Source organism: Equus caballus, chromosome 8 (assembly GCF_041296265.1).
Source record: "Equus caballus isolate H_3958 breed thoroughbred chromosome 8, TB-T2T, whole genome shotgun sequence".
Lineage (NCBI taxonomy): Eukaryota > Metazoa > Chordata > Mammalia > Perissodactyla > Equidae > Equus > Equus caballus.
In genome coordinates this window covers 23,005,972-23,029,432 of record NC_091691.1, presented here as the reverse complement: position 1 = coordinate 23,029,432, position 23,461 = coordinate 23,005,972, and the positions used below count along the sequence as shown (strand labels likewise).

At 44.0% G+C, this 23,461-nt stretch overlaps 2 protein-coding genes across 40 annotated transcripts in view; one reads left to right on the top strand and one right to left on the bottom strand.

Moving 5' to 3' along the window:
- SH2B3 (SH2B adaptor protein 3) overlaps nucleotides 1-7,739 on the top strand; it is a 37,234-nt gene extending 29,495 nt beyond the window's left edge. The window contains exons 3-8 of one of the 2 annotated variants that reach the window (XM_023647150.2): nucleotides 3,060-3,161; nucleotides 3,246-3,337; nucleotides 3,433-3,527; nucleotides 3,630-3,844; nucleotides 3,935-4,106; nucleotides 4,276-7,739. In XM_023647150.2, the coding sequence (XP_023502918.2) occupies nucleotides 3,060-3,161; nucleotides 3,246-3,337; nucleotides 3,433-3,527; nucleotides 3,630-3,844; nucleotides 3,935-4,106; nucleotides 4,276-4,571 (972 nt within the window). In that variant the 3' untranslated portion in view covers nucleotides 4,572-7,739. Of the gene's footprint in view, nucleotides 1-3,059; nucleotides 3,162-3,245; nucleotides 3,338-3,429; nucleotides 3,528-3,629; nucleotides 3,845-3,934; nucleotides 4,107-4,275 lie in introns of both variants that reach the window. The other variant, XM_023647151.2, reaches the window with a different exon arrangement.
- Nucleotides 7,740-8,321: 582 nt separating this feature from the next.
- The window catches only part of ATXN2 (ataxin 2), a 118,824-nt gene continuing 103,684 nt past the window's right edge, over nucleotides 8,322-23,461 (bottom strand). For 15 of the 38 annotated variants that reach the window (XM_070220172.1, XM_070220161.1, XM_070220163.1 and 12 more), the window contains 7 exons: nucleotides 22,555-22,739; nucleotides 22,084-22,216; nucleotides 18,406-18,459; nucleotides 13,123-13,268; nucleotides 12,215-12,442; nucleotides 9,780-9,948; nucleotides 8,322-8,939 (listed from right to left, as the gene is read on the bottom strand). In XM_070220172.1, the coding sequence (XP_070076273.1) occupies nucleotides 8,911-8,939; nucleotides 9,780-9,948; nucleotides 12,215-12,442; nucleotides 13,123-13,268; nucleotides 18,406-18,459; nucleotides 22,084-22,216; nucleotides 22,555-22,739 (944 nt within the window). In that variant the 3' untranslated portion in view covers nucleotides 8,322-8,910. The remainder of the gene's footprint in view (nucleotides 8,940-9,779; nucleotides 9,949-12,214; nucleotides 12,443-13,122; nucleotides 13,269-18,405; nucleotides 18,460-22,083; nucleotides 22,217-22,554; nucleotides 22,740-23,461) is intronic. The other 23 variants (XM_070220166.1, XM_023647147.2, XM_070220140.1 and 20 more) reach the window with 3 other exon arrangements.

The window sequence follows — 23,461 nt, the reverse complement described above, 5'->3', positions numbered from 1 at the left end:
TTTGTCTTTGAGCTTCCGGGCAGCCAGAGCAAAGAAAGAAATGAGTTATTCCCACTGGAGTCATAATGGCCATAAAAAGAAGCCAGCTTTTTGGATGCTGGGAGTTGAGAAGACTTCCTCCCCAGGAGTGGGTGCCACTGGATGTGGGGGGTGACATTCTACTGTTTGTACCACAGATATACCTGGAATGGTTTGGCTATTTTGATCACCCAAGCACAGTGTGACTCTGAGGTGGGTCCAGAGAGCAGCTGATTCCTGGCCTGGTTTGATCTATGAGGCAGGTAGAATAGAGAGCATGTGAGAAAAAGGGGAACGTGAAGCCCCCAAATGTTCCTGTAGCTGCTGACACAGCCCCAGGGTTTGGATTTGGGTTTCTTCATCACAGCTCTATCCCATCTTATTACTCAACCAGAAAGGAATCCACTGGTCCCTTCATAGCAGCTAGTGCTCCTGAGTCCTGTTCTGGACCATCCAGCTGGGCTGTGGCCACCAGTGGGGTTGTCCTGTCCCCGTGTTCTCACTCGCCTCTCCAATCTGGGCCAAGCCTCTGTCATCTTCCCCCATCAGGCAGCACAGTAGTTAGGCACACTGGCTCGGATCCTCTGCAGGCTGGGGCTCAGACCTGGCTCTGCCCCTAGAGTTGTGTGGCTCTGGGCAAGACAAGTAGGCTGACCTGGGTGGCTCTGACACAGGCTGCTATGAAGAGTCAGGAAAGAACCCGTGTCATGCTCAGCCAGCAGGCAGATGGTAGCAAGGAGGAGCTTTTCCATAATCTGTGCAGCCAGGGCTGGCCATGGGTGACGAGGTGGAATCCTCTTCAGCACTGCCTGCCAGGTCAGCAGTTCCTCAGCTGCTGGGGGTGGAGCTGGCATGGAAGGCCCCACATTCAGAGTGAAACCAGTGGCTTTGCTGGTTAATCTCACACTGGGGCCTGGGCTCAGAGCGGAACTGAAAGGAAGACCAGGCCTGTTCCCCTCTTGGCCTGGCCTACTTCCTCCCAGTGATCCTGAAGGCCCGGAGCCAGCAGGGAGGGTGGGGGGCCAGGCAGGGCCAACTGCAAAAGCAGGAAGAGGAAGGAAATAGCCCTTTGTACCTTACCCATTTTGCCGACAGGAAAGAGCAGCTCTGAGAGGCTGGCTGGCTGTGAGAGCTGCCAGGAGAGCAGAGGCCCCGTTATCCATGCACTCCAGCGCATCCAGTGTAGGTGGGAGACTCCTATGCTCCCCACCTCTCACTGGCTGAGAAACTGGGGTGTGGGGACGTGCAAGAGAAACTTGAAAGGTGAAAACATCATGGCTGGTGCTGGGCACTCAGGGCTGGGATTTACTAGTTGTGCACCCTCTCTGAGCTCATGCCCTCATCTGAACATTAGTGAGATGATGCAGCAGTGTTTGCTAGAGTTGCTGCTGCTCTCTCCAGACTTCTGTGTCCAACAACCAGGGCAGGACTGGGAGCGGGCCTGGACCAGAAAGAGCCCCAGTTTGCCCAACCCTCTCCTGCTGGGCTGCCCTCTTACTTCACTGTTCTTCAGCCTTCCTGCAGGTGGGGGGCTGAAGGCAGGCGGCCTGGCCCCAGGGTCCCCGTCCTTCTCTCAGAGATGCTGCTTAAGCATATGGCTTTGGGGATCAGCTCTTGCACCACCTTTGAAAAGGCAGCCTCTGCTCAAGGTGTACCTTCGAGGCAGAGGAGGGTAGTGGTAGATCCCCCAAAGCCGCACTGTCACCAAGTTGCCTTTGGGTCTGCCTCTTGTTCCTACCTCCCCACTCTTGCCCTGTGCTGGCTTGCTAGTAGGGGCTGTGGTGTTTCCCAGGTGTGCCAGTCTGTCTCTTGGCCTTTGGGAAAAGAGCTGCTGGAGGGAAGGGGCCTCCTCTGTCTATTCCCCACCTCAGCTCTGGCTTCTTCCCCTGTTCCTATCTTCTTTTGGCCTCTGCTGGAGGCAGCCATCAATCACCTTGTGACCCAGAGAAGATCTTAGCAGTCTTGTCACAAGAGGAAGTGAAGGAGATGGGGGGCACTTGAGGGGTGACCTCCCTTCTAAGAAAACTCCTACCCTGGAGATGCTGGCTCCTGGGTTCTAGGGTACCCCCCGAGTCTCCTGCTCCCTGGCAACAGGCATCTGCAGGGTCAGCCCCTGCTCCAGCCAGGTTCAGTCAGGACCTAGGAGAGGAACTCTTGCTGGAAAAGAGGTAGGGAGCCATCTCCCGCCTTCTCTGAACCCTGTGTGTGGTGGATGTCGGGGGAGACTCCTGGGCCCAAGGTTTTATGTGGGTTTCTGGCTGGCTGCAACTGGGGCCAGCCATGCCAGGTTTTGCCCCTTTGGGCAAGCCGGCAGAAACCCCAAGAGCCTGTGGCTAAGCTACTCTGCCAACTCCACCCTACAGCCAGCTCCACCCCTCCTCGTCCTAAGACCTGAAGGCAGCGCAGATCCGCTAGGTGTGGGAGTTGGAGGTTCCAGGCCGTATGCTTTGGATAGGGGTTCAAAACCTGACCTCTTCTTCCTCAGGCAAATCACTTCCCCTCCAGCATTTGAGTTTCTTCTCTTTAAGATGTGCTGATTGTATCTGCTTCTTAGGGCTGCTGTTAGGCCAGGACAGACCTGTACTCGAGGAGAGCTAATAGCACGACAAAGCCTGGGCCTCCGGCAGAGTCAGCACCGCAGAGGGAAGCATGGCTTGGCTTGGATGCCCTCATGTCCTCTGTCTGGGCCTGGTGGGATGAGGGGGGTCAGCAGCCAGTGTGACCTGGTGGGGCGGGGAGCTCTGTGCCCTAGCTCTCAGCAGGCAAACACACACACGAGCTGGAATGGCCGCTGGTCTACGTGAAGCAGGGAGAGGGGGCGGTGGGGACACTGCTTCAGAGGCCATAGGTGAAGGGCCCTCTGCAGGCCTCTGCAGCCTAGAATGCCAGACCTACTCCAGGCTTGGGGCACTTGCTCAGCAGCACCACAAACACTCTGCAAGCTAGGGAGTCTCCCTGGGGAGACTGCAGAAAAACACAAAGGCCTGGGTGGGCGAAGGGCCTTCAGGGATAAACCTGGAGTGTCCTCTTTGGTCTCCTAGAGTTCAAAGCCCAAGCTACAAGCAGCCTGTTCCAGCATCCAGGAAGTCCGGCGATGCACACGCCTCGAGATGCCCGACAACCTCTACACTTTTGTGCTGAAGGTAAGTGATGGTGCTTTCCACACCCAGGTGTAACACATGCACACCTCAGGAATCCCACACAGCTGTTCCCTTTATCTCTGCCAGGTGAAGGACCGGACAGACATCATCTTTGAGGTGGGAGATGAGCAGCAGCTGAATTCGTGGATGGTTGAGCTCCGGGAGTGCACAGGCCAAGGGTGAGGCCTCAGACCCTAAGGCCCCACTGGTGACATAGCTTTTACTGCTACCCCTGACCCACCCAGATCCTTAACCCCAGCCTCTTCTCCAGCAGGCTGGAGAACACAGACCCAGAAATGCATATTCCCTCAGCCCTAGAGGCCGGCACATCCAACTCTCCAAGGGGAAGCACAGATTCCTTGAACCAAGGTGAGTGGATCCGCGTCTTTGTCCTCCGGGTTTGTTGGAACCCAACCTCAGCCCAGGATATAAGGCCTCACACGGGCTCACCATCACCCATCTTCCAATCAGGTGCTTCTCCTGGGGGGTTGTTGGACCCAGCCTGCCAGAAAACAGATCACTTCCTGTCCTGCTACCCTTGGTTCCATGGCCCCATCTCCCGAGTGAAGGCAGCTCAGCTGGTTCAGCTGCAGGGTCCTGACGCTCACGGAGTGTTCCTGGTACGGCAGAGTGAGACCCGGCGTGGGGAGTATGTGCTCACATTCAACTTCCAGGGCATCGCCAAGGTATGGGGCAGGGCAGGTGGGGCTTCCCCCATTCCCCCAAGTTCAAGGCCCTTAGGGGTCAGGGCCTGAGCCTACTGTTGTCTCCGGCAGCACCTGCGCCTGTCACTGACGGAGCGGGGCCAGTGCCGCGTGCAGCACCTCCACTTTCCCTCGGTGGTGGACATGCTGCACCACTTCCAGCGCTCACCCATCCCACTTGAGTGTGGGGCTGCCTGTGACGTCCGGCTGTCCAGCTATGTGGTAGTCGTCTCCCAGCCACCAGGTGTGACCCTAATGCCCCTTGATAAAGGGGGTGGGTGGCACAGGGAACTGGGTAGGGGGTGGAAGCTTGCTGCACACCCAGGGGCATAGAGATCTCGTTTCGTGTCCTTCCAACACTTGCCCCATTAACACTGATGGTGTGGTCTCTCTCTTGGTCACTTGTCCCCCAGGTTCCTCCAACACTGTCCTGTTCCCTTTCTCCCTGTCTCACTGGGATTCAGAGCTGGGCCTTCCCCACCTTAGCACTTCTGGCTGCCCGCGGGGGCTCAACCCAGAGGGTCTCCCAGGCCGATCCTCTCCCCCAGAGCAGATCTTCCACCTGGTGCCTTCGCCTGAGGAACTGGCCAACAGCATGCGGCACCTGGAGCCCGAGCCTGCCAGTCGAGCCCGGGACTCAGACTACGAAATGGACTCCTCCTCCCGGAGCCACCTGCGGGCCATAGACAATCAGTACACACCTCTCTGACAGGCAGTGAGGAAGCCCAGGCCTCACAGACGCCCTCAAGGAGCACAAGCAAGCAGAGATGGGAACCTGTGAATGTAACTGTCTTTTCCTCCTTTCAGAGAGAGATTTAAGGGACACTGTTAACAGCTTGTTCCAGTTTGGATGTGACCCTTCTATTAGGCCTGTTAAAGGGCCTCCTATAAGTTTCATCCATCACCTGGCTTTCTCCTTATTGTTTACAGATGTAGTTCTTGTTCACAGATGCCACTGGCTCCTGCCCTGGGTCCTGGACCAGTCCCCGTTACTCTGAGAGGAGACGGTGGGGTGAGGGCCAGAGCTGGCAGTGGAAACTCATTCTCTTTTTCACTGACACTGTCACAGATGATGACAGGCTTTCTACTGGGTGTTGGGGGGGTCATCAGGAAGCCCAAAACACTAACAAGCCCTGGATTCTCATATGGTTTTCCCTTTGTAGCTTCAGTCCATGTGGTAGGGCTGCTGTACCCACACCACAGGTGACCACAACTATCCTGCTTTGACTCTCAGCTTTAGGACAAGCTCTGGCAGATGGACAAGCTAAAGGTCAAAAATGATTTTAAACATTTTACCTCAGATTAATTTTTCAAAGGATTCAGGTTTCAAAACTAAACCATTGCTTATTTCATTGCACTGTTTGAACTAATACCCATGTGATTTTTGTAGACAGCTATGCAAACCCAACTTGACTAGTTCCCGGTCTGCGCCAGCACACCTGGCTTCCTTGTCTACTGCATTCTCAGGACAGTCACCTGCTGCTGAGTAGCCACTGTCCTTCCTAAATGTAGAGAAGTGAAGCATGTCACCCTCAGGGAAATTCAGGCAGTTACTGAAATAGGAGGCTGGCAAGGAACAGTTCTACCCTGGTGCCTTACGAATAAAAACTGGATTCTGGTTTACAGCAGCTCTATGGTGCGAGTTAAAACTGAGGGGTGAGGGGGAACAAGCAAAAGGGGAAGGGCTCCTGAGCCCTTTCTAGTAAATGCTTCCCAACAGGGCTGGCTCAGAGCCCCTGAAGCATCTAATGGCTTATTATAATTATCCCACAAGGTTTTAGGCTCATTCTTGAGCCAAAATGGAAGCTAGGAATCTGGTGCCACAGCTAATGAGAAACTCCTTTAATAGCCCACAATCAACATTCTGTTCCAGCTGGTTACTGCCTCATCTGATGAAGAATGAGTGTGCATGTACACACGGGCACACACCATCTCCAACATCCAGGGAGGTCCTCCAGTCAAATCGTCATCTATACTTGCCTTTCACAAGTGATACAATTCATAGGGGGGCTGGCTCCTCCCAGAATTTTCACACAGAGGCTCAGAAACAAGGGTGGCAGTGACAGAGTGGAGTCTGCTGCTCCTGGCTGCCGCAGAGTCAATACAGCCACCAGGCTCACCGAAGTGGCTTCTAGGAAACTGGGAGTTTAGCACAGCTCAACATTTATAGATACATCAATCAGAGGCTAAAATTAAACCTTGGCCTAAAACTAACTGCTGACTGCCTTATCTGGGGGTAAGGGTTTGGTCTGCTCCCTCTAACCATTCTCTACTTCAAGGGGTCAGAAGTCAGACTTTTGCTTCTAGAATTTTCTGTGGTTTTTTTTGGTGGGGAGGGGGAGAGGCAAGCAGCCACCTCTTCACTTTTAAACCAATAATCCTGGGTGTTTTCACCGATTGTAAAGCAGGTCTAACCCTGATCCAGATTTGTGGTTCATTTCTAAGGACACTTGTCTTCATTTCCTACACATCAAGTAGGTTTCTCTAAGTAACAAATGCTAAGCAAAGTGTGAACCAGATGAGTAAGCACTATTCTGGATTTCTCTTTCAAAAGAGAAAGCTCATCACTGAAAGTCAATGCTGACAAGTCACTGTTCCAGATTTGCCCCTTGTCTGCACAGAAAAGGGGTCAAGTAGACAATGAACCAGGAAAGTTCCCTCCCTCCAGCCAGAAGTGGGGGACATGACATCTTCAAACCAGGGGCACTCACTTCTTAGCAGCCTCTCAATATACAATTCTCAGGTAGTGCCAAGACACAAGCCAGGCACAGCAAACTAGCAGTTCTGACCCACTGACCACAAAGTTCAAGCTCAGACTGACAGAATTGGAAGTCACCCACCTCCAGACTGCCTCGGTGTCAAATGTTCAAGAAAAACCTTTCCTTTCTAAACGTGTCCCAGTTACCAGGACAGCTGAAATACATTCCAACAAAAAGCTCCCTCATGGCCTGGGAGGAAGTGACACTAAGCCAATGCCTTTTCTTTCTAGTAGAGCAGGTCAGGCTGAAGGAAAGGGAGCAGTGGGTCCCTGGGCTTGATGCCCTCATAGGCAGTGAGGCAGTGACCCTGCTGGCTGCAGCCAGCCCACCGAGGTCATAGCACATTCCACCACCCTCCTTCCAGTCCCGATGTGACTGCTGCTGGCAACAAAAGGCCAAGCCAGCAGTCTCCACTGAGAGCTCAGGCTCTGAGTGCCAAATGGATAGTGAGCATCATGATCCCTCCAGTTATCTTTAATTACAGACAACAAGGATAGCGTGACAGCTGCCAGCACCATCACTTCCTTCATCTGACTTTAATGAACTTTTACAAACTAACAGTCACCAGCACCAAAGAATTAAGTCAACTAACCTGCCTTGAATTTAGACCAGCAATCCATATGGCTTTATCTGGTATAAATCTTCTGCCTTTGATCATTTCTGGACCGTGCAGGAAAAAGGAATAGCAATCATTAAAATCTTAGGCCACAGAACACTATTTTTACATAACAGTTTCTTAACCTCAAATCAAGGCCTTGAACCCTTCCCTAAGGGTTGCCTGAGATTCCTTCATGCTTTTATTCAGGGCTGAGTCTCTTATCGCAAATGTCATGTAAGCGCTAACATCTCCCACAGGCTAGAGGAACTTGATAGTATATTATCCACTGCCTCTTAACAAGGACACATCTGACATCCAGTGTTTGGTTGGAATAAACAGCACATTGTAATGACAACACAGATAATGGATTCATCTTGTACCATTATAGGCAGAAGGTATTTGGCAAATTTTTATGTATTGTTTATGTACTGTACAAGTAACTTATTCTTGAATAATGCAAATTTTGCTATAATGTACAAATTGCTACATGTGAATTAAAAAAAAGTTTTCACAATCTTGACTTTGTTGCCACAATATTTAAAGGCTCTATCTATCATGACTATGGTCTTTGCAAAATCCTTGCCCTGCTTAGACACTTGCTTTTCGTTTGTCCTCTTCCCACAAAATGGGGACATAACAGACACTTATGAGTCTACAGCAATAAGCTGCTTTGTACATCACTGCATCTATTCAGCTTTTCTGCCCTCTGTATTTCTTTATCACAGTTTTAAGAAAAGTGTCTCCTGCCCTCTACTGGTAAAACAGACAGATGCCTGAATCAGGACAACTGACTAACACTCATTTGGGTTCAGGAGATATTAAAAAGGAAGCTTACAGAATCAGCATCATGAGGATGTGGAATTTCAGTGCTGCCCAACTCTGGCCAGCTTTCCTCCTTCTGAAGCAGACCTCTATCCACCAAAGAGAATATTTCAGTCTTGTCTTTTTCTAGAGATACCTTGAACCAGAACTAAAGGTGAAGAAGAAAAATCATTTGACAACTAACCTTCCAGGATATTAAGAAAACACACTCAGCCCTCCTGCCTTGATATTACGTATCCTATAATAGAAATAGCTTATACAAACACACACTAACTTGATATCAGTTTTTAAAACTTTTTTTATTTTTTAATTTTTTTTAAGTTTTTATTTTATATTATCTACAAAGTAAAAGTTTTTCCCTTAACTTAAAAGTTGAACCACTGTAGACAGTGATCACTTCATCAAACTTGATTTATAAATAATAATCCGTCAGTTTGACGGTAAGAATTTACTGAAACTTTGTCAAGTTTAGTAAAAGGGCGTTCCAAGTCTTGATTTTTTTTTTTAAGCGGTAATAGCAGCAAGAATCACTCTTGTTACTTCTTTTGCTAGCTGATGTGTTCATGACTTTCGAGGGTCATTAAAAAATAAATAACTTCCAGTTTCAGCAAGCAGAGCTGGGGTACTTGCGGGACTCTGAAACAGCGTATGGAATTATGGAACAGCCCACAAGTTCCTAAATGCCTCTACTCGGTCCAAATGTCTTCCACTGCAAGTGAACTGTTAGCATTCCTATTGGATGTTACAAGAAATCAACATATATTTTTTTAAAAACAAAATAAATGAAATTCTAGTTTTCTGTGCTTCCAGTTGGTAGAAGCAGTAGAAGGGAGGAGGGAATTTGGCCTTTCGGTTCCTCCAGGGCAGCCTTACAACTGCTGTTGGTGGTGGGCTTGTACTGTAAAAAAGAAAAGTGAATATTTAAACAGAAAACTGGCAACACCGCACATTAGCCTAGTGTCTCTGCAGCACGTGACTGTAAACTATCCTTGTGCTAGCTGAATAAGACTCAGAATTTAATTCACTCTTTTCCCCTCCCATCTGTACCAAAAAGGGGAAGGGTAGGTGGGTGGGTACAAACAAACCAGTCAGACGTAAAACCACTTCAGATAAAACTCCTAGAAGACTTGTTGCTCATGGGGTAGGAAAAACGGCCTTAACATACCCCCTCCCCAAATATTAGCCAAGCACCAGTACTGCTTTCAGAGTAACAGGTCAGACTGAAATGTCGCCATGGCAGCCATCGAGTGTTAGAGCGCAATCACGGGCATTCTCTCCCTGTCAGGGTGTAGGCTGGAGCTAAGACTACCCTCAAACCGATCCATACACAGCACTCTCTCATCAGTAGTATTCTCCAGAGCTACAATCAAACTCTGCCATGGTGGTAACCCCCCACATGTCAGACTGTTGGGACTCAGGAAGGAAAGCGCTGCCCTGTCCCGCCTATCGTAACAAGGAAGGCCAACTGAGTCCTAAGCATGCATCAGCTACCCAGACTGCTGCTGCTGCTTCTCATCAAGCCAGATCCCTGCACCATCAGAACACACACAGACTCGGCTCCTGCTGGAAGCCTCAGGCCCTGACACTGAACTGATCGTCACAGTCCCTACTGTGCCACTCTGACGAGTCTTGCTAGTTCTCAAATGTGGGGCTCAAAGCGCTGGCCCTGCCTACCATTCGACCTGTGCGAGCAGAATGCTTTGGGGTGCCCGGCGGCCCCTGCACACACACGCCTCACCTGAAGGGTGCGTCATATAGGGGAAATGCGCTGTTGTCGAGACTGGAATGGGCTGTAGTGCACTTTGAGCGAGGGCGGCCTGGGGACCGCCGGGTGGCTGTGTCGTCATTAGCATCATTGGCGCATGGGCAGTTGGATGAGAAGGAACCATTCCTGACTGTACATGAGCCTGAAACAGAGAGCTCTTTTACGCATACAGGCAACATCTCCAGCTTACACAACATGTCAACTGTGTTCCTTTTACTGGGCCAGGGCTCTCAGGAAAGGGCAACGGTCTTTCCTCTGGGAATGCTCCCTAGCGGATCATCAACTGACCTGCAGACGTGCTTCACCTTGTAGCAGATCCTGCAAGGCTGAGGGAGCAGGCACCCAGCAAGCCTGGGTAAAAGTCAGGGCTGCAATGTCCTAGCCTCCAACATTTCTCATCACTCGATTCTATATGTGGAGCAAGGTCTTCACAAAGATCAGACCCCTGACCCAAGGGCAGCTTTCTCAACTTAATAGGAGGCAAGATGCAATGATGCTTCAGAACCTGGCTTCCATGTGGGACCTGAAGTAGTTTTACAGATAACATTCCTTTCAAATAGGAAAGCAGATTATTACCTTATAAGCAGGGACCGTCAAATTCTGCCCTGTGGATTACTCAGCCTTTGCCTTATTTCCCCTCCCCCTCAGCTTCTGGCCTGCTCATCAGCACACTTCAGTGAAGAATGAGTCAGGGCAGTGAGAGAAGAGACTCTCAGGCCCCCTTACTCTGCTAAAAGTTACACTGATGGAGCAGGAGGAGGAGGTTGCAGGTAATGGCTCCAGTGAGATGGGGAGGGATAATCTGAAATTATCTACAGCCCAGTGTCCCTGTACCAAGTGATAGTGACTTCAACCTGGTCTCACTGTCTAGTTGGAAAGGTTTTAGTGAGCCGAAATAGCTGGATCCCAGCTCTGCAGAGATTTGGCAGGGCCAGGAAGAGCCCTCATCTCCTGCCTCCCGTGCCGTGCACTGTTCTAGACCATGATAAGCCTTAGATGAAATGCTGTTTTTATTCTTACATATTCAAATGAGCCCATGGCATATCTGGGCTTCGCTATAAGCAATAACCTTTTTGCTCTTTCAACACAGAAACACAAAAGTGAGGTTTTAGGAACCCCAACTTACATGTAAATTCACATACCTACTTAGCCACCAGCCTCTGCTAGACATCTACAGGACCCCAGCTCTCATGAAGCTCCTGATTCAGCCAAACCATGCCGGCCCACATCTGACCAAATCGGCTCCCTCCCCACCGTCAAAAGCAAATCATCCGCTGCAGTGCACCACACTACAGACCTACACTTGCAGGGGAGGACGCCCACACTTCCCAGAGCTGTGGAACTAGATACAAGGTCGCCTTCTGAAAGGTAGCTCCAACTGAGTGGCATCTCCAGCCCCCACCACGCCAGAGCCTCAGTGGCGCACTGTCTGACATGAAATGGAGTTCCGTGAGGCAGTCTAGCTTAGACCCGCCTAAGAGTTCTGTTCTGAAAGCAGCAAAAAGACATCGAATACAGCCACTTCACCCATTAACAGCTCCAAGGAGGGCCTCAAGGACAGTGTTAGAGCCCAACTGCAGTGCAGCTCCTTCTCCTCAGGAAGACAATCCAACTTGGCCCTGGATGGCACTGGACTTTTGTCAGCAGCTGATGCAGACAGCAACCACTGAGATGCAACCACACCTCTCCACCTTTAGAAGCTTACACTGGAGGTGAGCTCCAAAGCGCTCCCAAAGCTGCTCTTTAAGAAAAATGGGAAGGCCTGGGCGCTTCCAGCTTCTACTTACACCGCAACAATGTACAAGGTCAAGCCCTTTCAAGAAGTACAACATATGGTCATAGCAGATATGTAGATAGCCAGGGAAAACAAGTGGAGAGATTTCTCTGGAACTCATGTCACTAACATTCAAGCTGACAGGCCAGGGTAGTCAACTCAGAGAGCCGAAAATTTGTGAAGGCCCACCCTCCCTGCCAGACTTCTTCTGTGTGTGGGGGGGTGGGAGTGTGTCTGGATGAGAGAGAGAGAGTGAGGGAAAGAGAGGGAGGGAGGGAGAGAGAGAATATATATATGTATACATATATATAGCAATGAGGCTATATAAACATAGCAAAGCAGACACAGAAAGGAGAAGGACCGAGAGGCATTCCAGAGTCAAAGATATTTTTAAGGTCTCAGTTGGGAAACGTTAAAGGACTGACCAATCAGCAACTTCACTGATCCCATTACAAAACCACACAAACATTCATGTAGGGCCAGATCACATGTATTTAAGTGGGAGAAGGGAGACAGGCAAATGGCATCATACACAGGGTCTCCTAGCTTGGAGAGCCTCTAGTTCTTTGCTGCTTATGTGATAACCTTCATATTCTACTTGGTCTTCACAGAAAGTTGGCTAAAGCTGGTTTACCTGAGGTACGTGGGCCATGTGGGGTGGATTGGTATATGCCGGCTGAACATGAGAAGGATGAATCGTAAAGACGGTCTGTTGTGCTGCTGGGAAACTATTTTGTGGCGACTGCGTATTGGAGGCAGGTGTCATGGAAGGTGGGGTTGGCGCGAGCCCCGCGTGGTAAATGGCTGACTGCTGCTGTGGACTGGCCAGATGGAGAGCCTGGGCGGCCTGGTGCTGATGGTGCTGCAAAGCATCAGGGAAGAACTGAGAAAACCAGTTCTTTAATGAAAAACAGTTAAGGGTCACACACAAAGCTGAACTTTTGCACATGAAAATAGGCTCCACTTGGGCCCATTTAAATGAGGGGCAATGCTAAGTACAAGAGAATGGAGAGGGTGGTAAGAACAGGGCTAGGGGGGCCTCCTGTTCAGAGACATTCTTTCTGGGGTGCAAGCCTGATTCTCAGCCTGATAGTTACAACCCCCCACTAAGCAGCGGTAAAATAAGACTACTGCCCCAGGGGATGACAGATGTCAAGGAGATCCTTAAATGCCTCTGTTAACAAACACGATTAAAGAAACTAATAGGAAAAAAGCTCATAAACATTAGGAATGAAAAAAAAGGCATCCCATACACATTCCTTACTTTATGTTAAATCAGATTTTTCAATATTGGTAAGGTTCCAGAACTTATCCAATCACCCCAATCACCTTATTCTCAGTATGTATCTTAATGTGACTCAAAAACCAACCAACCCAACCACCCCAGAGTCACAGCCTGCAGAACTGTATGCTGGCTCCACGGGGCAGGGCTGCCAGGTGTTTTGATCATGTAGTACCTAGCACCCTGCCTTGCACTAGAAAAAACGTTCAGTTAATAGAATGAGGAAGCAGTTCTGTGAAGGCCTCGGAGTTTCTCCTTACCTGAACAGGACTGGGTGCAGGATGGCTTCCACCATGTTGGCTTTGCTGCTGTCCAGTGGGGGTAGCTGAAGGCTGAGGATGTGGAGTATGTGGGTGTAGGGTAGCATTAGGGTGCGCATACTGCTGAGCAAGGGAGCCAGTGGAAACTAAAGTGAAAGAAAAAGCAGTGTGTAGAATTGACATGCAGGATGATCTTAACTGCTCTTCTATGCCTCATCAACTGAGCTTTCTTGATGCTCAATGCCTAACTTATGTTGTTACCAATCTCTATATTTGACTCCATTTAAATCATCCATTTTCTCGAAAAAATAAGTGTGAAGTTATTGCTTAACAATCAGACTAGCATTTATTCATATAACACAGCTTACATTATATTAAAATTTAACTAGTTTAAACTTACTCTTAAAACAGTCACTAGGTTTTCCTGAAAAGGCAACTTAAAAGCATAGGCAGAAACAATTTGAACAATCTCCCTCTCTTTCATACACACACACTTACTTTAGCTCAAGGCCATCATCTGGCTAACCTCACCATGCTACTGCCCTGGAGCTGGCACAGTGACCCGTGGGCAGACAGTATAGGGGCTGCGTAAGGTATGTGGCAAAGTCAGGACTCTATCTTCAGGGCGAAATGACCACAATCTCTCAGCTGATCACAAAAGTTTCTCTGACACTCAGACCGTTCCCTGGGCCCTCCCTCTGTAAGGCACTTTCACCTCTGCTTTATAAAACCTAGTAGATGGAGTTACCTTAACTATGTAGAAAAATAAACTCCCTTCAAAGCGTCTCAGCCTTCAGAAAGATTTTATTAGAGTAACTTCAAAAGGAAATATGATGGGCCAGTTTAAGTAAAAATGTGTTTATTAAAGATAAGAACCCAAAGCCAATTTTGTGAATCTCAGCACAGACCATACCTTGGTAGAAAACACGGAGATTAGGTATAAACTAATTTGTTCACTTCTTCCCCAAATAGCAATTTGAGAATCAAAAGCACAAGAAGATGGGTTCACTGCTTCCAGTGACTATCGATAGCACTGATACAAATCTAAACATGCTGTGACAATGAGCCGAGGACAGTGTTCTCAAGAGACATCTCCAGCAACATGTGACTTCCAGCCTTCTCTCAAATTAGTCCTAAAATCCCCGAGACGCTAAACCCATACATAGAAACAATTCCAAAATAGTTCTTCATATGATGTGTTAGCAAATACGGACACAGGGGATGAATAGAAAGCAAGCATGGCTTTGGGATCAGACACCCCACCTTCGGCAGTCTAACAGACAAGGCTGCCAAGAGTCACCAACATAGATGACTCTGGGTATGTCCCACATAAATGTTATGCAGAGAGTTAGGCACACAAAGCAATTCTGTAATGCTTGACACTGTAGGGCCAAGGGCCACCAACACTCCAGCCCAACTGGTTATCTCCCCAACTTATGCATCTTTTAAAAGAGGGACGGGTGAGGTGAAGAGCCAGTGCTAGGATCACCTGTGCATCCACTGCCAACACCATAGCAGGTATTAACATCCGTTAATACCCAGATTAGATTAAACAAAGCACTTCTGTTTATACATTGGGAAATTTCCCTAACTATAAGAGTTAACATACACTGGAACATATCAACAAGGAAAACTGTGGCAATATATCCTCTGGGTGTTTTTAAGAAAAGGACTGTTTTCTGGGAGCTGGGAAAGATAATGTGCTAACTGCTTTCCTGAGTTCCACAGTCCCATGAGTCCATAAAAGCAGTCAGTGTCTTCCTTCTAATTTGCTGGCTTATTAAAAGGCCATTCTTCACCATTATACTCATTAAGTTAACTTTCAGATCCCCCAAAACTGTCTAGGCACTGACTGTGTCTAAAAGACTTGATAAAGTTTGAACCTGACTTTGTTCTTGTAAAAATCTTACACTTATTTTTCAAATTTATTTTTAAATAATTAAAAAAGCTACAAGTAACTGGTGGCTGCTGAGTAGATAGCACAATTTGTACCACATTTCCATCATCACAGAAAGTTCTACTGGATAGTGATGTCTAGAGTTATTCACGCTCCCTTATTTTCAAACCATGAGCATTAAAACCCTCCCTACCCGCAAGTTTCTTAAACATTTCATTTGTAACAATATTAAATCTGGGAGAAAGCAATTTCCAAATCCCACATTCTATTTATGAGGTTTCATAAAGACAGAATACAGAATCTCAGAGTTAATATTTATTTAGTTTGTTTGTTTGGTGAGGAAGATTATCCCTGAGCTAACATCTGTGCCAATCTTCCTCTATTTTGTATGTGGGATGCTGCCACAGCATGGCTTGATGAGCAGTGTGTAGGTCGGCTCCCAGGATCTGAACCCACAAACCCCAGGCCGCCAAAGCAGAGTGCATGAACTTAATTCACTATGCCACCAGGCCGGCCCCAATCAGAGTTTCTATTCATTTTTCAAGCTTTAAGAAATTTTTGTACTGAAAAGTTTTAAAGTTCACTTTTAATTACCTTCTAAGCAAAATATTAAGGAAATAAAAAGTAACAATAAATTAAAAAATACCTCTGGCTGGGTGCTATGCTAATTTTCACACATAAAAACATGGCAATCATAAAGAGAATAATTATATCCACGAAGTCTCATAATTAAGTTATTCATCAATTAGAAAAAATGTTAAAATCTTGAAATTTGGAGAAAATTAAAGATGAAATATTTCTTACTATGCAAAAGGCATCTCTATGATAGTTTACCAATATTGAAAAGCTATGTAAAACAGAGTCTTCTAATCTATATCTCATTTGCATTCATGGCACAAAGACTTCAGGCAACCCAAGCTGAGTGCATCTGCAGGCTTTGTTTAAAAACTCCTCCTACCTACACATTAGTAAACTACCATGCATTTTAAGAAAAATCAAGCAGATGTACACCATAAGCTGCAAATAAAATTTAAGCAGGCTTAATTAGAAATATTTTCCTTTGTTCATCTTCTTGCTTAAAAGATATTTTGCTAAGCAAATACCTTATTTAGGAACTTTTCCCCCCCTCAAATATGAAAATTGAGTAGCTAAACGGGAAAAATGGGAAATTTACATTTAATTCAATATTATTAACAACAAAAATATAGTTGGGCTCCTTGAAAGGCCAGTTAAGAAGCAGACAAATAAAGCTGGGATGAGAGGAAAACTAAACTGCCGAGGGGGAAAAAAAAGGTTGGAAGGGAAGAGGGAGACAAGAGAAAGGAACCAAGATAGAGTAGACGAGGGGAAAAATATAACAGAATCAAGGAAAGGAAGAAGGAAAGCGAAGGGCAGTAAATTCTGGGCTTTACTGAGCTACATGCATTATTTAACTGCTTTAACTATACATGCTCATTAATTTTGCTAAAGATTCCAGAGAGGTTAAAAATAAAGTGAATTTTCTTCAAAATTCTGATTTAGCCAGTCAATAGTTACACTTCTATCTATAAAACTCACGTTGCCTTCATGAAACCTGAATTAGGTCAAGCTAGCTAATCAAAGAAGCACTGCTTTTTTGGGCCAGGCCTGGCCCACAAGTTTCCTACTCACTGCGATCCTTGATATAAATGCTTAAAACTCTAAATATACGATTTGTCAAATCCTCCTAACACTAACCACATTCCAAAAATAGTTTCCTAGGCCATGGTCTTACTGAAGCCAATTCAGTGGTAAGGCTGTGTGTTTAATTTGTAACTACATTTGTTCTTCTGACCTTGGATGCACAAGTCATGAGAGATCACCAGCACTGCAAAACTTTAAAAATGAAACAAAACAAAATCTCCCAACTTTTAAATTTGATGTTAAATTCAGAGAAAAGGAAATGAAGGAAAGTTGAAAACTCTTTGAAAGGGGAGTAAAAGGCAGTAACTAGACCAAACCATGACAAAACGGCTTGGGGGTGGTGGTGAGATGGTACAAAGCAGCCAATTAAATTATGAATAGCAACTCCACGGTTAGTTTCTTTTAACAAGTACTGACATTCTCTTTTAGGGGAAGTTGTGATAAGGCAGTTAATGCTTAGGTGTGATGATTAAGGACCTTTTAGCTACTTACCAGGAAACTGATTCCAAAATTACTAACAGAGACAGTAAGATGGTGAGGATAACTACATTTGAGACCTCAAATTGAGTACATAATAAAATTACTGACACTGTCTTTTACATACTATATCACATCCATAGTCTCCCTTTAATAGTATATATATATATATATGTGTATATATATATACACACACACACAGCAAGACTCCTTTTTAAAGAGCATCTATTAAAGGATTAAATTTGTTAACATTTCCTAGCACCAAATAAATAATACATACACACTTATTTTTGGATACCAAGTCATGGCACAATTAATGAAAATTTAAAACAAAATGTTTTCAAAAATCTGGCATTTAGTAGACTCAGACATTGAGTCATTCTAAAATAATTCAAAATTTAGTCTTTAAATAAAATTTTAATCCTTAATATCCTCTAGAATATAGCATTTCACATAAAGTGACACATATTACTGGCATAAATTTCTAAAGGATTTCTGCACGTTAGTATTTTTCCCATTGAAATACCAAAAGTCCATGACTAGCCTTATTTAAAAACTGCCCTACCAATAGGGAAAACACACCTTACAAGTTCATTTCCAAAAGAAAGCCCTGCCCTGACTTTCTCCTTTTAGGAGCAATCATTTACCTTTTCACTGGTGGTGAGAGGGGGCCCGTATTGCCAAAGATAATCTCTGGTAGAAATCGAGCTGCTAGGTCACGCTTTCCTGCTTAAACTCAGGACATCCTAAGGTGTCTGCTATCTGAGTATTTTAAACCTCCAGTCATGCAAAGACTGAAAAGACAGAAATGTTTCTCCCCTAGTATTTCAATCCTATTCAATCAAAAATCCCTATAAGGATAAATTTCTTCTTAATAGGATACTAAAAAAACTAACATTTTAAGTTTTTTATACTAAGCTTGTGGCTTTTTTTTTTTTTTTTAAAAAAAAGCCATTCAGGAAAAGTTTCTCTGAACAAGGAAAATATTAAGCATTTCCAAAACAGTCACATGTTTGCTTGGTATGCAAAAATTAACTTCTGAAACTCAATTTTTTATTAACTCCAGCTTTCCTAAGCTGGGTTATATTTCATTTTTTAAACTCTCAATTATTTGTGGATATACATACTTTTAATGATTTTGTATGGCACAAGGAAAATATTGCTCAACAAGTCTACTCCCTTAACATGTATTCTTTAAAAAGTGTTTTACTGTTCAATTAAAATTAGTATAAAAAAACCCAACTCACTGGCAAAGTAGAAAGAAGGGCTTGTCTCCTTGTTGTATGGTAATTTGGGACATGCTGAATTTGGGAAATAGAAAGGTAAATTAGCCTTTTGAGGTGTGCATTTTCCTAATTTTCTGGAAAGGTTGACATATTTAGTAACTTTTTTGTATTCACGCATAATTCATTTTTCTTATTTTACAAGAGATGACAAGCACTTTAAACACTGCTACAAAATTAAATAAGATAGGGCTGAATCAAAAGACACTTTTCTTCTGTATTGGGATGTCAAGTTCCACATGCTGACTCGCTTAAATGAAAGAAATAAAATTATTATCTATAAAAAGACCAACATGACATTCCATTGAACAATCTTGATATAAATAATGTACCATAATAAACCAATATTTACCAAGTTTAATTCAAAAGACAAACAATTTTGCAAATCATTATTAATAAAAATGTCATTATTCTGTAAGATGCTCATTGGGCATCTGGTAGTGGATCCAAAAATTTAAAAGCATAATATTAGTAGTATTAAACATGGATATGATATAACTTATTAAAATGTCTACATACAGGGTTGTGTGTGTGTAAGTACACTTGAAAAGGATATGCACCAAAATGTTAACAGGTGGAAGGATAACAGGTGCATTTTATATCTTTTTGCCTGCTGTATTTTCTAAAGTATCTGCATTCAACTATCAAAAAACAAACCAAAAAAGGATTCTGGATCTAACTTCCTGATGGCTTTAGTTAGCAGAGAAAGCTTCATTATTACTGTTTTTGAAAGGGAAAACAACACTGCCATAAAACATAATTGACATGAATTAGAAGACTAGATGGTAAGCAAACAGAAAGTAACTTCTTGGGAGGGGCAGAGGCAACGATGACAGATCAAGGCCAAAGAGATAAAGTTTGTGGTCATGATCCTTTCTAAAGTAGCTGGAAAAAACCAAGGTCAACAATCACTTGGAATGTCTATCCACAACTATTGCTTTAACTGTTCAGTAATCTGTTAGCATATTTATAGTAAATATACCAACAATTTAAAAACAATAATCAGTCTCATTTTGCAGTTATCAGTGATCCTTTCTATTCTCAAAGCCTTTTGCTATGGCCATAACAATTAATGAAAGGCAAAAAGGGTGACATCTAATTGTCACCAACATCTGGATGCATATTCCTTTGTTTGTATAACAAGTTTTCAAAATCTAGATAGGGCATAGCTTAATAAAAAAAAATAATTCATACTCAAAATATTTGGTTCCTTTGGGAATATAAAATATAAATTGTTGGAAATGAGTACAAAATTAGCATTTCCATGCAACAGTTTTGTCTTAGTTTAAAATAATGTACTTAAAATGTGTCTATATTCAGTATAAGCAGAATTTGTAAGATCTAAAATAATTGAAATAAATTACCGAACAATTAACAAACTTGCTTTGGCAGATAAATTATGGCTTATGACAGCAAAGAACAAAATAATTCATTTCCTAATGTTCTTTTTAGGATATGAAGTATCCAAAAGAGAACCTTGATTAACCAGCAACAATCATACCAAGTCCACAGCCGTCCCCTGGCCTGCCCTCACCAACAGCCATCAATTAAATACAACCCGTGTCAATTACAGGAGAGTAGTTCAGATTTGATTGAGCAACTGTCTCCTGGCATTAAAGAACTGGCTTTGATGACTAGTTCAGTCAAGATTTCACTGGACATTAGTCTAATGTTTTGTTTTGTTTGCAATATTTCCTATTTACCCACACTTAAATAGACTTCAGGGTCCAAGGCCAACTGCTTTTCAAATGGACATGCTCTGGGAAGGTTGTTATAAAAACCATTAGTGCCTCAAATACAGTCTTTACTTTATAGGCTGTTTCAAACCAATGAACATCCATCCAAAAGACAAAGCCAGATGTTGGCAGTGAGTGCATACACTGAAGAGGAAGATCCTGCTCAACGTCACAATATCACTACCCTGTCTCAACAGCACGGGCACACAGTTCGCTATTCCCTCAAAGCAATGGAAATTTTAGCTCAAAAGTTTCAGATCTTAGTCCAAGGGGAATGTGCCAGAAAAAGGGAGGAAAGAAATGCTTTTTTCCGCTTGTTAAATCATCATGTATTCTCCAGAAATGTACAAACAATAATAAAGAACTTTTCACCTAAACCTTTTAGCAAACTGGAAAATTGTTGAAATGTATACAAACTGCATAAAAGCCAGTGTGATGAATCAAAGGTGCCTTTTCAAACATACTTAGTCCTGGTTAAAACAACTAAAGACATGACTATGACAGGGATCATAACCAAAATCATAAGCCAAATCAGTCTGTCACTATATTTTTCAATTAAATTACAGATGGGTCTCTTGAAAGAAACGCTTTCCAAAATGTGGCAATTACATCATTTTATTTAAAGGGCATAATCTACAATAGAAAGTTTTAAGTGATAATATGGAAAATTAAGATCAGACTTAAAAGTATTTTATAAAAATAATGCTGTAATCTTGTAAAATTCCTATCATTAGTGAACCTCTGTGACAGGAGCACGCCACCAGGAAGAAAGCGTTAAGCGGTGGCTCATGGCTGACAAGGATAACTGTTGCTGCCGGAGTCCTATTGCTGGTAACCTACAAAATGTGATAAACTGGCATCTAAAGTTAAAAAAAGGAAAACCTTTACATTTTTAGTCATTCAAAAGTTTAAAGAGGTTTAAAAAATGAAATGTCCAGGTAGTTACATGCAATTGTAACTTCATTCACACAGTGGCACACTTTTCAATTGCATGAATAAACTTAAATTTCTCTTCTCCCACTCCAAAAAACTGAAATGCCAATGGGAAAACCAACGTGACAGTATAGGAGTTCTCAGAAAAGTTCAAAACAAAACTTACATCTTAATGAAACTGGTACTAATTAAAGGTGCATTCTGAAAAATTATTATAGTATGGGACAACCTCATTCATTCCATATTACAAGATATAAGTGGAAATAGTATTTAAATTCTCAACATTGAAAACCATATTATTTTAGTACTTTCCACAGCTGCTACATTGACCTGTACAAAGTTCTCTAGCCACAAAACTAAGATGGTAATTTCTGATTATTGTTCTTCTATACATTGTTTAATTTTATACAGACTACTTCTCGTTTTCATTTTACTACTGCTTATATTGATTAAAGTGTGAATCATGTCTAAAGCAGATCTATCATTACACAATTTTGACCACTTAAAATACACACAGCATGATGCAGAAACACAGTAGCATTACAACAAATAGCAAGAAAAGTATGTAAGGCCAGTGACGCCCAGAGCAGGCAGTGAAGCAGAATGTTTTGCTGGACAGTGCTTTCATTACAGTAAAACTTTCTTGCATGCCTTAGGCAGGGCACACCAAATAACAATACTATGAGGAAGATACCTCTTTCCACAAAAGATGCTTTCCATTACGTACATCATTACATTTTAGTTAAAGTAAGGAGAGACATTTGAAGATAGGAATTTCAGGAACAAAAGTAGGAATAACTTGCCAAGACTTCCAACAGGTCAGAGACAGAAATGGGTTCATCTTTTCTTTAGATTCTTGATCCTCAATGTCATAAAAGGCCAAGTTACTCCTAAACAGAGTATCTTTTCAGAGCTTTAAAACAAATTAAGAATAGTCACACACACTGAAAAAGACACACGAAGTGCTTCCTACCATACATGGCATGCGTCTGCTCGTGAGCCCCGTACTGAGTCGCGGAGGAAGATACTAAACCAGGCTGGGCGTGTGTTGGTGGTGCCATCATTCTAGCATTACCCTGTATTACAGGACTATAGACATGAGGATGCTGTGTTCAAACAAAAAATAAAGAAAAAGTATTAAAATATCAAATAGAGTCATGCATATTTTAGTTAGATGTCTTAACTCAATGGTTTCCACATTTCCAGAAACAACTCTAAAAACTCTAAAACTTTTCTTGCTTATTTCCTTTGAAACACTTACGTTAATCAGCAACCTTCTAATACATATTAAAAAGGCCCCCTAAATCCTTAGCTATCTACCTCACTATAACACAAAGTGCAAAATATAAAGGAAAACCCCTTTACCATATCAAAAGGTAAAATTAAAAGATATTTAAGTGGAACAAAAGTCAAGGTTTCCGTCATGTCAACCTTGCAGCCTTACCTGAGACTGGTAATGTGGCACATGCTGAACAAGAGGCTGATTTGGAAACTGCTGAGGACTGTAGGCAACGTACTGTGTGGAATAAGCTGGGGGGGTGGCCACAATTGGGGGGCCTGCTGCTGAGGCTGGGTGCATCATGGCGCTCTGATGATGCTGGTCTTGCCGCTGTTGGGGCATATTTGGTACTGCAGAAAAAGATGACCTGGTATTAGAAAACAGCATCTCAGCCTAAAATACATGAACATGGTCCACGAGGCTCTACATGATTTTACCCTCCTGCCTGCCCCTCCAACGCCATGTTATACCACTCACCACCACCACTTCAGCCACTCTGGGCTATTTTCATATCCCATGCTATTCCACAAACACTGATCCACAACACCCAGCTTGGATGATTCTGACTTGTCCTTCAGGTGTCAGCTTGAAAGTAACTTCCTCAGAGACCCTATGATGATTCCCACACTTGCTCAGGTCCCTGGCAATAGACACTCATAGCACTAAGAAACAATGTTTCATTCATAGTACTTCTCAGATGATCCCTGTTTGATACACCAAATTATGCCACTCAATAGAAGGGCAGTGGATTTATTCAAATAAAACAAAACACAACAAAAAAAGCCAAAACAGACACAACACTAATCTTAACTCAATCTTTCTTAATTTCCCATCACTGAATTCTTACACAACTGCTGGCTCTTTCTTAAACACAGCATAACACAATATCATGTGGCAGGTTTCTAAATAATATCTCTTCTAAAAATTACTTTGTCTTTTATTATTTCACATAGATTTCTGCATATGGTCCTCCCCCTCTAAAAGCTCTAGCTAAGAATTTAGCTCAACTGTCCTCCTCTTTGTAATGTCTTTCCCCAGTTCCCCCCACAAAAGCTACCTGCACGCTCTGTGT